The sequence below is a fragment of the Talaromyces amestolkiae genome (assembly GCF_001896365.1).
Source record: "Talaromyces amestolkiae strain CIB chromosome Unknown scaffold9.1, whole genome shotgun sequence".
In the NCBI taxonomy this organism is placed as follows: domain Eukaryota; kingdom Fungi; phylum Ascomycota; class Eurotiomycetes; order Eurotiales; family Trichocomaceae; genus Talaromyces; species Talaromyces amestolkiae.
The window spans coordinates 1,201,673-1,213,047 of record NW_024468045.1 but is presented as its reverse complement, the minus strand read 5'-3'; the positions used below and the strand labels follow the sequence as shown (position 1 = coordinate 1,213,047).

At 48.8% G+C, this 11,375-nt stretch overlaps 5 protein-coding genes across 5 annotated transcripts; 3 read left to right on the top strand and 2 right to left on the bottom strand.

Moving 5' to 3' along the window:
- Positions 1 to 351: 351 nt before the first annotated feature.
- Positions 352 to 2,824, bottom strand: BHQ10_005414 (uncharacterized protein; the record flags this gene model as incomplete). Its single annotated transcript, XM_040877888.1, has 3 exons — positions 352 to 635; positions 686 to 791; positions 896 to 2,824. 3 exons carry the CDS (start codon positions 2,822 to 2,824, stop codon positions 352 to 354), a joined length of 2,319 nt encoding a protein of 772 aa, XP_040733918.1.
- A 301-nt stretch (positions 2,825 to 3,125) lies between these two features.
- BHQ10_005413 (uncharacterized protein) lies at positions 3,126 to 3,517 on the top strand (the record flags this gene model as incomplete). The annotated part of the gene is made up of 3 exons (XM_040877887.1): positions 3,126 to 3,128; positions 3,191 to 3,271; positions 3,329 to 3,517. 3 exons carry the CDS (start codon positions 3,126 to 3,128, stop codon positions 3,515 to 3,517), a joined length of 273 nt encoding a protein of 90 aa, XP_040733917.1.
- A 1,406-nt stretch (positions 3,518 to 4,923) lies between these two features.
- On the top strand, positions 4,924 to 8,282 carry BHQ10_005412 (uncharacterized protein; the record flags this gene model as incomplete). Its single annotated transcript, XM_040877886.1, has 2 exons — positions 4,924 to 5,114; positions 5,183 to 8,282. 2 exons carry the CDS (start codon positions 4,924 to 4,926, stop codon positions 8,280 to 8,282), a joined length of 3,291 nt encoding a protein of 1,096 aa, XP_040733916.1.
- Positions 8,283 to 8,703: 421 nt separating this feature from the next.
- On the bottom strand, positions 8,704 to 9,420 carry BHQ10_005411 (uncharacterized protein; the record flags this gene model as incomplete). The annotated part of the gene is made up of 1 exon (XM_040877885.1): positions 8,704 to 9,420. The coding sequence occupies one exon, from the start codon at positions 9,418 to 9,420 to the stop codon at positions 8,704 to 8,706; it is 717 nt and encodes a 238-aa protein (XP_040733915.1).
- Positions 9,421 to 10,065: 645 nt separating this feature from the next.
- On the top strand, positions 10,066 to 10,842 carry BHQ10_005410 (uncharacterized protein; the record flags this gene model as incomplete). The annotated part of the gene is made up of 1 exon (XM_040877884.1): positions 10,066 to 10,842. One exon carries the CDS (start codon positions 10,066 to 10,068, stop codon positions 10,840 to 10,842), a length of 777 nt encoding a protein of 258 aa, XP_040733914.1.
- Between the last annotated feature and the right edge of the window lie 533 nt (positions 10,843 to 11,375).

The window sequence follows — 11,375 nt, the reverse complement described above, 5'->3', positions numbered from 1 at the left end:
CAGAGACAATAATGCAGCCATTGGTAGTCAATGGGTCTGGTCCAGTAGGCAGAGCGAAGATGTGATATGGTCTTCCCTCCTTTTGCATGTTAATCTCGCTCATTTGCAAAGTGTGTGTGTTCCATTTGTTATCTGCTGTTACCTAGCGAGAATCTTAGCTTTCAGTCCTATTAATTGTTCTCTTCTTGAATGTGAATTATTTTTCGATCATGAATACAATTTGATTTGATTCGTTTTGATAGTAGCTAACCCGTTTTCCCCTGGATATAAACGTTGCTAATTTGATACATAATAGGACGAAAGGCGGCTGATTATCAATAGAAAAAGGAAAAGGAGGAAGACGAAACACCATTATCCAAAGAAATCCCTGTGCATGTGCAAATATCCTACAGAGTCGATAAGACTAACGCCGGCTGGTTCGTGGTGGTGGTGGTGTTGCAGAGTACGATCGAGATCGGGTGCGAGACCGCGATGGGGAACGGCTGTATGAACGCCGGCGAGGAGCGGCTCGGTCACCGCCGCGACGGGGAGGTGGGGAGCGAGACACGGAGCTTGTGTTTGATCGTGCTCGTCTGTCGCGTGCGCGTGGAGGAGGGGATGGTGATCTAGAGTGCGATACAGAGCGCGATCGAGACCTGGAAGATGTATTGGCTCGACGTCGGTTGCGTGCCCTGTCGTTACGGACAGGTGACCGAGTGAGAGACCGACTGCGAGACCTGGATCGTGAATATGATGGCGACCGTGAGTACGATCTTGATCGAGATCTGGATCTTGTATATGACCGTCCTCGGCTGGCTGCACGATCACCTCGGGGTCGCGGCGAACGAGACCGTGAGTATGACCGAGATGATCCCGTATATGAGGAATAGCTGGAATAGCTGGAGTATGAGCTAACCGATTCCTTGTCGGACTCGTCTCGCGGTGCAGCTGGCAAAGCGGGAATGGCTGGCTTTGGGAGATTCTTGAGATGTTCACGCATCTCTTCTGTGAGCGCACCCATACCGACACTGGTGAAGTAGTTGATAGAGAATCGGGTGTTTCGCGGGTTGTCCAATGGGAAAAGCCCGTTAAAGCTGGGTCGAAGTACAGGATCAGTCAAGCGCTCTTTTAGTTTGGCCATTCCCATATGCTCAGCAAGATCTTGGAAAAGAATCTTGATGAAGATACGGCTGCTAGAGGTGGTCTCTTCTTCATTCAAGTGGATCAGAGAAAGTACATGCCAGCCAATAGCGTCGTTGCTGAAAAGATGGCCAAAGAAGCGAGCGATGTTGCGCAGTCTGTTTGTTTCGTAGCGATGGATGGTCTCGTAGTATTTGGCAAACGACTCTTCAAATAGGTCTGACCATAACCGGTTCAACTTGGCAAATCGTTCTCCAATCAATCCGTAAAATTTCGAGTATGTGCGCTCTTGAGAACAGCACTCGATGATCATCGATGGCAATTCGGGCTCCTTGCCGGGAGGCAGAGAAATCTTCATCAATTTGTGACAACATTCTTCAAAATCCACACTGGACATGATAGTCAAGTAGATTGTACGTCGTAAATTGACTAAATCAGCATTGCTCTGGTCTTGAATCTCCATCTGGTTCTCCGCTTCTGCCTCTTCGTCCTCGGAACTGTCATCTGACTCGTCGCCACTTTCATAGTCGCTTCCTTCACCCAAAATCTCCGCCTTCAATTTTTTATAAGCATCCTCATGCTCTTGCCACTCGGCGTCGAATTTGAAAATATTCAGTCCATCTTGTGTGTCGATCTCATCATCCAATCCTACTCGATGGGTAATCTGATCTTCTTCTTCAACTAAGTCGAGTTCCTCTCGGACAGCTGGGTTGTCCTTGAAACGATCTTTCCTGACCTGGAAAAGAACTTCAATCATATATTGTACACGCTTATCGATATCGGCTTCGTGTAAGATATTTCTGAATTGGTCGAATACCGCCAAGGCAATAGGCCCGCTCATCTCTTCCAAATGCTGTCCGACCTCCCGAGTCAAGCCGACCGCAATCTCAACGCTGTCATCTGTGGGCTTATGGAGGAGAAGCAGGAGTATCTGTGCTGCAACCATTTCGTGCACTACTTGCTGGTTGCACAGATGCGCAATGAAGGTAGTGGAAGAGATACAGACAGCTTTGTCGTTTCTCTTGAATGCTTTGCGGAATTGGACAACAAGTCTTCCGAGCAGCAGTTCTCCAACCTGAGGCAGTTTGGTATTGACAATAGCTGCCATAGCTGCGTAGATGGGAGTGAAAGGTAACGAGGCAGCCTGAGCTTTCATGATGCTTCGACAAAATAGTCCTCGTCCGCGAATCAGATTTTCACCAAACAACTCGGGAACGATATATTTGATATTCGACACGTTGACTTTGTTGATTAGACCGTTGATTGACTTTTTCAAAGCTTCCCACGCCATCCTTTGATATTCCTTGCTAGACTTGTCCGTGATCTGAGCCTGCAAGGCGCGTAATCGAGCCGGCGGGATATATGTTCCTCCTGATCGCATGTTGAGGAGCTTGTCGTATTCCGCTTTGGCTGCTGCTTGCTTTTCTTCTTCGGTCATCGGTTTGCGCGCTGCGTCTCGAGTTTCTCGTGATTGCAATCTCTCCGCAAGGTGTCGCTCTCGTTCTTTTGCACGATCGGGATCGACATGAGGCAATTCCGTTGCATCTCTGGGGCGGCCTCCCGGAGGCGATCTGCGCCGGTTGGGTGACGGCGAACGAGATGGGGGAGAACGTTTTCGCACGCTGGATGGCTGCGGCGAGTACGATACTCCTGGAGGGGGAGTCGGTACTCGCACCGCAGACTGTAAAACCACCGGATCGGACATTTAGAGTCTGCAAATAGACCCTCAGATCTAAGTGAGCGTGAGAGAATACTGAGAGAATATGGCCGTGCCGTTGACACGGGCTTTGGTGGCTGGGTTTTGGGTAAACTGCTCTGACGGGAAGAGGGAAATTTAAAGATCAACCTGAGCCACAGCTAGTCTTAGCGCTAACATGCGCCACTGGCGGTACTATCACGTGATCTCAAATCAATCTGGCCAGATTAAGGGGAGCTTCCATGAAGTCCATCCAACAACACTTGCGTACCTCTTTAATAACAGGAATACCGGGCAGAAATTGATCATTATGGTACATTAACCACTTTATTGTTCCGCCTACAGATGTCGAAGCTAACATGATTATTTCTACAGCTCGGTCCACTTGTTGGTTCTGCAATGCTCCTGGTCGCAACAGCGATCTTTCTATACTACACGGCATGGACTCTGTTGATGGTATGTGAAGAACTCAGGTCGAAATTATCATGGCTTACTGACCGAATGTTCTACTAGCCCTTTGTTGACCAAGGACATCCTCTCCATGACCTCTTCCCTCCCCGTGTTTGGGCGATTCGAATTCCCGTCATTCTCACTCTCCTGGGCTCGACAGTGGTCGGATCATTCCTCGGAATTATGATGATTCGCAGCAGCAGAAAGAAGGCTGCGAAGGCCAAGGTGGCGGCCAGCAAGAAGAAAACATAAGCTACCGAACTCGGGCATGGTCTACACCTTGTATCCTGCCGGGCGGTAGGGTTATATTCGGACAATCGAATTAAAGGTTCAGTCCTGTTGAAAAACTGCCTTCTGTGATGTATGATCGGGAGTGGTTCTGGGTTATACTGTTCAGTTGCCTATATTAGTCAGCTTGGCGACCGCAAATACGCATCACGTCTGTATAAATATCTAATCAACACTATGCTACCAACATCTTAGTGACGGTTCTGTTATGCAGGGCGGATGCAAGACATATCCCGACTATACACAACCTTGAGTCAGCTCCTATAACTAGTCCAATCAGATGGACGTAGCGATGATTGCTTTGACAGTAGTATATGACAGGACAAGGTATGGTAAAGAACCCGTGATCGAGTCCATCTCATCACCTGACGCTAGCTGCAATGGTTTGCGTCGGGTTCCAGCATACTTGACCATGGCTCGGACGACCAAGATCGATGGCTCACTCGACCTGTTCTCGCGGTGTTCTACCATGGCGCTGTCATCGTGGCAGTGACTTCACCGACAGGTCGTCCATTCGTCGCGTCATGTGTCGGGGATGGCTCGTACTACGTAGTGGAAAGGAATGCTGCCAACACGTGCACAGAGCATACCCCACGCTATCCCATACTATGTAGCTAGGACGTAGTCTGCTGGTAGTAGTGCTAGTAGAAAGCAAGGATAACAGAGGGGAGAGGGTTACGGCATCCGCACTTAGCTCCTTCCCCTTGGGACCTGACTATCATGCACCTTCCCCCTCCCCCACCTGATATGCTCCTCCCTCCAGAGTGCTGCCACTCCCGTATCGCTGCTGCTAGTACCGCCGCTATCCGCGTCTTCTCCTCAACATCTCCCCAACTCAACCTCTTTGCAACATCCCCATACCAGACAAACTGTTACTCGTACGCATAGCTATCCAAACTCGTCTTTCACTCTCAAGCTTCGTCTTCCACGGTGCAACGTGTATTGGTATTGCGTCATTCCTGCGCCAAGGAGCTCTTTACATCCAATCAGCTCGGTATATGATCTATCCTGGACCGTCCTCGTTCGCTTGAGATACAAACACGACAGCATAATTCCGTACAGTGTTCTGGAAACACTATATGATCTCTCGTTGCGCGTGTCTGTGACCGCTCAACTTATTGCCCACATCGTGATTATCTAGGCCAAATTCCGATAACGCTTCAAACGTGTCGCCGACTGTTTACCCCGAAAGGTTGTCTTCCGTCTCATCTCCTCACCGACCTCACTTGGGACGCATCATCCCCTCATCGCAAGGAACAGTCCGATAATCCACACCCAGAAGGAGCCTGGTCGCTCCGAGTGTGTAATACAACATTTTAAACACGCCTAACGCCAGACCCTGGCGTTCACCGTCCAAACAAGCTTCGTGGATGCCCCCCGCAGAGTCAGAGGGTTTCTTCCGTCCCGATAACCAACTCCTCTTCAACGAAAGCCCTCCAACTAACAACCCCATCCCCGTGCCAGAACCAACCGGAAAAAAGAAGAAGAAGGGAAAGGATAAGAATGGATCTAAAGGAAAAGATACACCAGCCAAATCCATACCGCCCATGGAGTCAAACGAGTACGTGTGCTTCCTTGTTCTTTGAAGCTCACAGCGGCAACCCCCGGCTAATTTGTATATCGTCATAGTATCCAATTCTCACCACCGTCCCAATCAGACCCATCCTCATACCCCGGAAATGTCTTCACCCCGGCTGTCACCAACCCTGCTTTGTCATCGGTCTCGCCGGTGTTAGACGCGTTAGGCTCCATCAACCATGTCGAAAGTGATACCGCCACACGGACAGGAGCATGGGCAAAATCAGTTCCGTTCGGGAAGAGTCCTCCGACTGATCTACCTGATCCTGGATTTAGCAGCGATTCACCACTAGGTATTCCGCTCCCCTTTGAACGTCCAGGATTCGGTAGTCTCATATCCTCTTCGGCGTCCCCTCCACCAGCTAGGGCAAGGCCTACAAGTACAAGCTACGGTCACTACGGCATTACGCCGTCACCTCATCGTTCGGTAGACCGACAGAAGCGCCATTCTATGGGCAGCCATCTCCAAACGCAGCCCCCATTACCTCACCTCCCCCAGGCTCATTTCTATGGCGCCCCGGAAGTTGACATTCCGACGCCAAATCGACTTGGTACGGATAGTCAATACTCATTCTGCGGCTGGGATATTATATCCGAACAGTCCCTCAAGTCAAGCAAGATGGGAGGACGAGTACTTGTAGTAGGGACTGATGGGGGGCTGGATGTTTTGGCGGTCGAGGACCAGAGAGCTCGCACCGTGGGGAGTCTGACTGGGTTGAATGGCCGTGTCTTGGAAGCCAAGATTCTGTCAAATACATCCAGATACGATCCATACGCGTCTTCACGTCCCCATGTAGCCGTTATTCTTCACGGTCCCATGGCTCACAAAGAAGAAGCTGCAGAGATTTCTTCTGTGGGATCCGAACAGAATGAGATCCTTCCGGGCTTGCCAGTGAAACCGGCATCCAGTGAGCAAAGACCCCAAAGCAAAGAGGAAACGGTATATCAAACCAGCGTGGAGATCTACTCTATCAAGACCGGAGAGCACATCACAAGCCTTTTTCAGAGCAAACCTGCTCCTTGTTTTGACAATTATCCAAATTTGTCGTTGTTGGCGCCACCCCCTGTTGGAAATTTGAAACTACACGCTACTCACAATTACCTTGTTGTTGCTTGTGGTGTAAGTGGCGAAGTATTTATCTATGGGGTTGTACCGTCTGCTGCTGGATATCAGTGTCTTGGGAAAACGTGGACCAGTATTCAAACAAGAGAGTCCAGGCGCTACTCCACTTCATCAAGCTCTACAGATCCCGATGGATCTCAGATTGATGGACAGCATGGGACGGTTGTGGAAAGTCCTATTATGTCTGTGCATGGGCGGTGGCTAGCTGTTGTTCCACCCGCATCTACAGCAAGAGCTCCTCCTTCAGGAAAAGTACCTGTGCACCTTATCCAGAAGAGGTTACCTGGACTTGATACTCACATACCCCCATCAAAGCCTGCTGTCAACTGCGCCACAGACCTAGGAGAGGGCGAAAGCTTATTTGATAAAGTTGCTCGAGGTGTGGCCCAAGAACTCGTCAAAGGTGCTCGATGGATGGGAGATCAAGGACTTCAGGCATGGAATAACTACTGGAACAAAGATCAGCAAGCGCAGAATGGCATCTCTCGTCGCTCTCCGCAGTTCGAATCACAACAGGGAGCGCATGGCTTGTTCCCTCCTACTCACGGACAGGAGACTGCGGGAACACCGCCATCAGAGCCGGACTTGATTTCGATCTTTGACTTGAAGAGGATGGAGGAGGGGCACGATTCGAAAGGACCCGCATCCGCGATTATAGCTACTTTTCAACCTCCAAATGGGTGCAGCTTTCTGTCATTTGGGCCCAACGGACATATGCTGCTCAGCGCCAGCCGGAAAGGCGATGTGCAATATGTGTGGGATCTTATGCAAGCCAAGAATTGCAGATCTGCTGTCTTCTTGTCTGATGAGTTGGCAAGCAACAGTGCTGCTACAGCTCATGTGCGATTGGTGGCACGCTATTCACGTCTGACTACGTCGAATATTGTTGATGTAGTTTGGACGCACCCAATCGGAGAGAGATTTGCCGTGGTTACACGCAAAGGGACAGTACACGTTTTTGACGTTCCTCGACCCGCCTTTCAATGGCCACCCCTACGACGAGTGCAGTCCAAGTCCAAGCGCAACAAGCCTGAAGAAAAGCCATCAGCAACGCCTAATCTAGAGGAATCGGGATCTTCAAGCCCATTTGCTGCCGCGATGAAACTCGTCGGAGGCTCGACGCAGCCCATCCTTGCGGCAGTGAGAGGCCGCGCTCCTAGTGTTGGGGCCAACTTTTCTGCAACGTCTAGCTTTGGCACTGCGGCTGGAATTGGCGGTAAAGCGGTAGCAGCAGGATTAAGCAAATCGATGGGCGCTGCGACTGGTACTGTCAATACACTACGTCATGTGGGAGAGAATCGACTGCATCTGGCCGGCTTCTCTAGAGACCCTGTACCATTTCGTGTAGTTTGGATACCTACTCGCAATGAGTGTTTATTAGGTGTTGTGGACTATGGCATATTCAAATTGTATAAGATCAAATGCCACACGGACAGACAAAAAGGAAGACGACAACAGCCCGTGATTGGGGCAAAGGTTCTTGAGCTCAAGCTTCCATCTTACTTGCGGAACCCATGCGGGCCACTGCAGATTGGTCTACCTGCCGATGGACATATCAACGGAAGCTGGACATTGCCGTCTCACGTACCGCATTCTTCCTCGGCGTCAAAAATGAAGTTTCAACCATTATCGCAAGCAGAGATTGAAACCAATACTCCTTATCAGCCTTTCCATACTGACCGAAGGGTAAATTTGCATGTTTTTACTGATGCGGCCCCTATTTCCGGCCACGCCCAGGGGCCTTGGGTATTCGGAAATGACATTGCTACTCAGAGGCTTCACGTGCGACCAATCAACCAGAGTGATGAAGAGGAAGAGGAAGTCATGGATCGATTGAGTGGTGCACCGGAGATGGAAAATCTGATCAGACTTGGAAACAGCACAGATCAAGTTGAAGAAGTAGTCATCACGACGAGGAGAAAGAAGAGACATGCAGATGTGCCATCTGTTGCGTCACCAGCAGACGACGACGGAGGATTTTTCGAGAATGACTGCGATATATTGGATTTTGCACGAGATCGAGTCTGATGAATCGTTTGCTCTTCTAATATGAATCATCTGCTTGGAAACATCAGGATTTGGAGTTTAGGTTGCATTTGTTTTACATTTTTGGGGTTTGGATATTTCGATGTTGGCTATTAATTCAGGTGTTTTGGCGTCTTGCTCTCTTCTGCACAGGTGTTCAACACATGTTGATATCGATTGTCACCGTCTTTGATGCTCAACGACTTGAAGACGAGTTGATGACGCACATTGCATTCATACCCTCTCCACGCAGCCATTGAGTTTATGCAGTCCTTTACGAACTCATCGAAATCCCCCCAAAAAAAGAAGCATAACATAGAAAACCAAGAAAAAGGTTTTTGCTTTTTACTCGATATAGACGCTTGCTTTGCTTAGTTTGAATATATGCATAACATACCTAGGTACTTCTTCTCTCCCTAAACCCCTAAGAAGCAAAAGGAGCAGTCTCATCAACCCACCACTCCTTGAAAACTTTGAGTCGTCTCGTCCTCTCCCTCGCAATTTCTTTGCCTGTATTCGTCTTCATCATCCCCTCTAATTTTTCCAGCTTCTCTCCAAAATGCTCAATCGACTCCTCCAGCTCCCACGGTTTTTGGTCTGCCTTTTCTTTCCGTTTCTCACCCTGAGAACCGAGATATGTAAACGTGCGCGCAATCCCCACTGCGCCAATGGCATCTAATCTATCCGCGTCCTGCACAATCGCTAATTCATGGTAGCCCGGCGTCGAGATCAGTGATTTCACGTGTTCCGGATTGCGGGTTTCGTTTGTGTAGGAGACGTTATTGACTATGGTTTGGACGCGAGAGGCGAGTTCGGTGTCTGCGCCGTGGGATGTTAGGGCGTTGTAGACGAGTTGTTTTGGATCTGTGGCAGCTGGATTGTTGGTGTCTTTAGGTAGGTATTTGTGGTCGCCTATGTCGTGCAGAAGAGCGGAGAGGGTTATGACAGTTTTGTTGTATTTGTTGCTTGCAGTTTCCGGATGGAGAGCGAGTTCGCTGGCGTAGATGCGGTGCGCGAGAGAGACTACGCGGTGAACGTGCGTTGGGTTATGTGAGGGGTCGTGGCCGGACATGCAGGTTTCCATGTATGTTGTCATGGAGGCGATGAGTTCTTCATCTTGTGGAGGAATTGAAGTCGCCATGTTTCGCGTTGCCATGAAGGAATACGTAGAAGTTCAATTTCAGTTGGGAATTTAAGATCTGTAGGCGGGGCAGTGGGGAGCGGAGGCTCATCTTTCCAGGCTCCATTTGGGGCTAGACTTTCCGTGCGATGGTTATTTTTAAGGCAGTGTTCGGCCTATATTACAGAGTCCCCAGTAGGTAACAATGTACGCTCTTAGTCCTGGTACATCATTTTGGCAGACACGGCTTTTACCTTGACTGGTCATCGTATCGCCTATTATTACGGTTGTAGTATTTTGAGCGTTAATTTGGTCCGCGTACTCAACAACCCATCTTTAATCTGAGATCACTTAACAATCACGATGAACCCAGAAGAATATGTCTTGTCTGATCAATAAAAAAATTTCAATAATTTCGATGTGATCGCATAGCAAGAATCATATCTCAATACGATCCGTCATGTAATAGGTAATATCATTTTGCTAGTTCCGTGAGTTGTACCGGTAAAATTCTTCCCGTTGAACGAGACACTGCAAATACTCTAGGTATAACTCGCCGTCATGATACTACCTCGTGTGCTTGAACTCAAAAACTGAAATACCTAGAAAATATTCGGAGTCGTACGAGAACTGTTCAACGTCTAGTGAAAGAAAGCCTCGTATAAAATGACGCGAAGGATTGACCCCTCATTATTCAGCGACTCCAACCGCTTAGTACCTGACAACCTCATCAACCTCTTCCGTGTGGATGACAGGACGGTAGTCAAACTCTGTGAGCCAAATCGTCTTGCAGAAGCTGAGGCTCTTCGGTATGTTCGAAGTCATACGAAAGTCCCAGTTCCGGAGGTCTATGATTCCTATGTGGACGAGTCCATAAACCGCGGGGTAATTGTTATGGAATATGCTGAAGGAGACGTCCTTCGCGATGTTTGGGAAGATATGGATGATGAGCACCGCGAAAATATCATAACGCAACTGAAAGGATACATGGATGAGCTACATCAAATCAAAGGTGACTTTATCGGCTCTGTTGACGGAAGTGCTTGTGAAGACCCGGTTTTTTGCGTCGAACTTGGTGGATTTGGGCCATACGATACCGAGGACGAGTTTCATGAGGGCTTGATTCGGGCTATGAAATTATCACAAGAGAATTCTTGGGCGGACCACATCGCCAAATTCATCAAGGCTTTACCCAGCCACGACATCGTTCTTACACATTCGGACATTTCTCCACGAAACATCATCGTGCGAGACGGACAGGTTGTTGCCATTATCGACTGGGAGATGGCCGGCTTTTACCCTTCGTATTGGGAATATGTGAAGGCCCTGTACTATCCAGACTGGGAGAGCCGTTGGATAGCAGAGGGCACGGTCGACAAGATATTGAAACCTTACTATCTAGAGCACGCTGCACTCATGCATCTTCAAGAGCTTCTTTTCTGATGAAAACAATAGATGAATGAATATTCGAGTACATACATCGACCAAAGCAACCAGTGCCAGAGGCAAACAAAATAATGAATAATGATAAAACCATGCACAGCACAGCTTCAGAAACAACACGAAATACAATAAAGCTATCAACAAGAATCCATGAACAAAAAAAAGCAACCAATGAACCAGAAAATGTTCTATACATGTAAGCCAAGAGGAATAAGAATCCAGAGCAGACACAGTGAAACGATAATTCAGAATGCGGCAAAGCATCTCAGCGATATTGTGATGTAAGGCGACTGCCCTGAGATCTACTACTGAAGACACTACTTCCTCCATGACTTCCACTGCTACTTCCATTCCCGATGGAGCTGCCGCTTCTACTTCCACCAGAAGACCCCCGACTGCCGGACTGCTCGAAACGCGAAGGCTCTATTTGTCTCTCAAAGTCGGCCATTGTTCCTGGCGGCACCAGGTGCTTTATTTCTAGCTGCCCAAGAACTGCTGTCGTCCAGCGTTGGCACCTTTGCAAAGGCACCGAT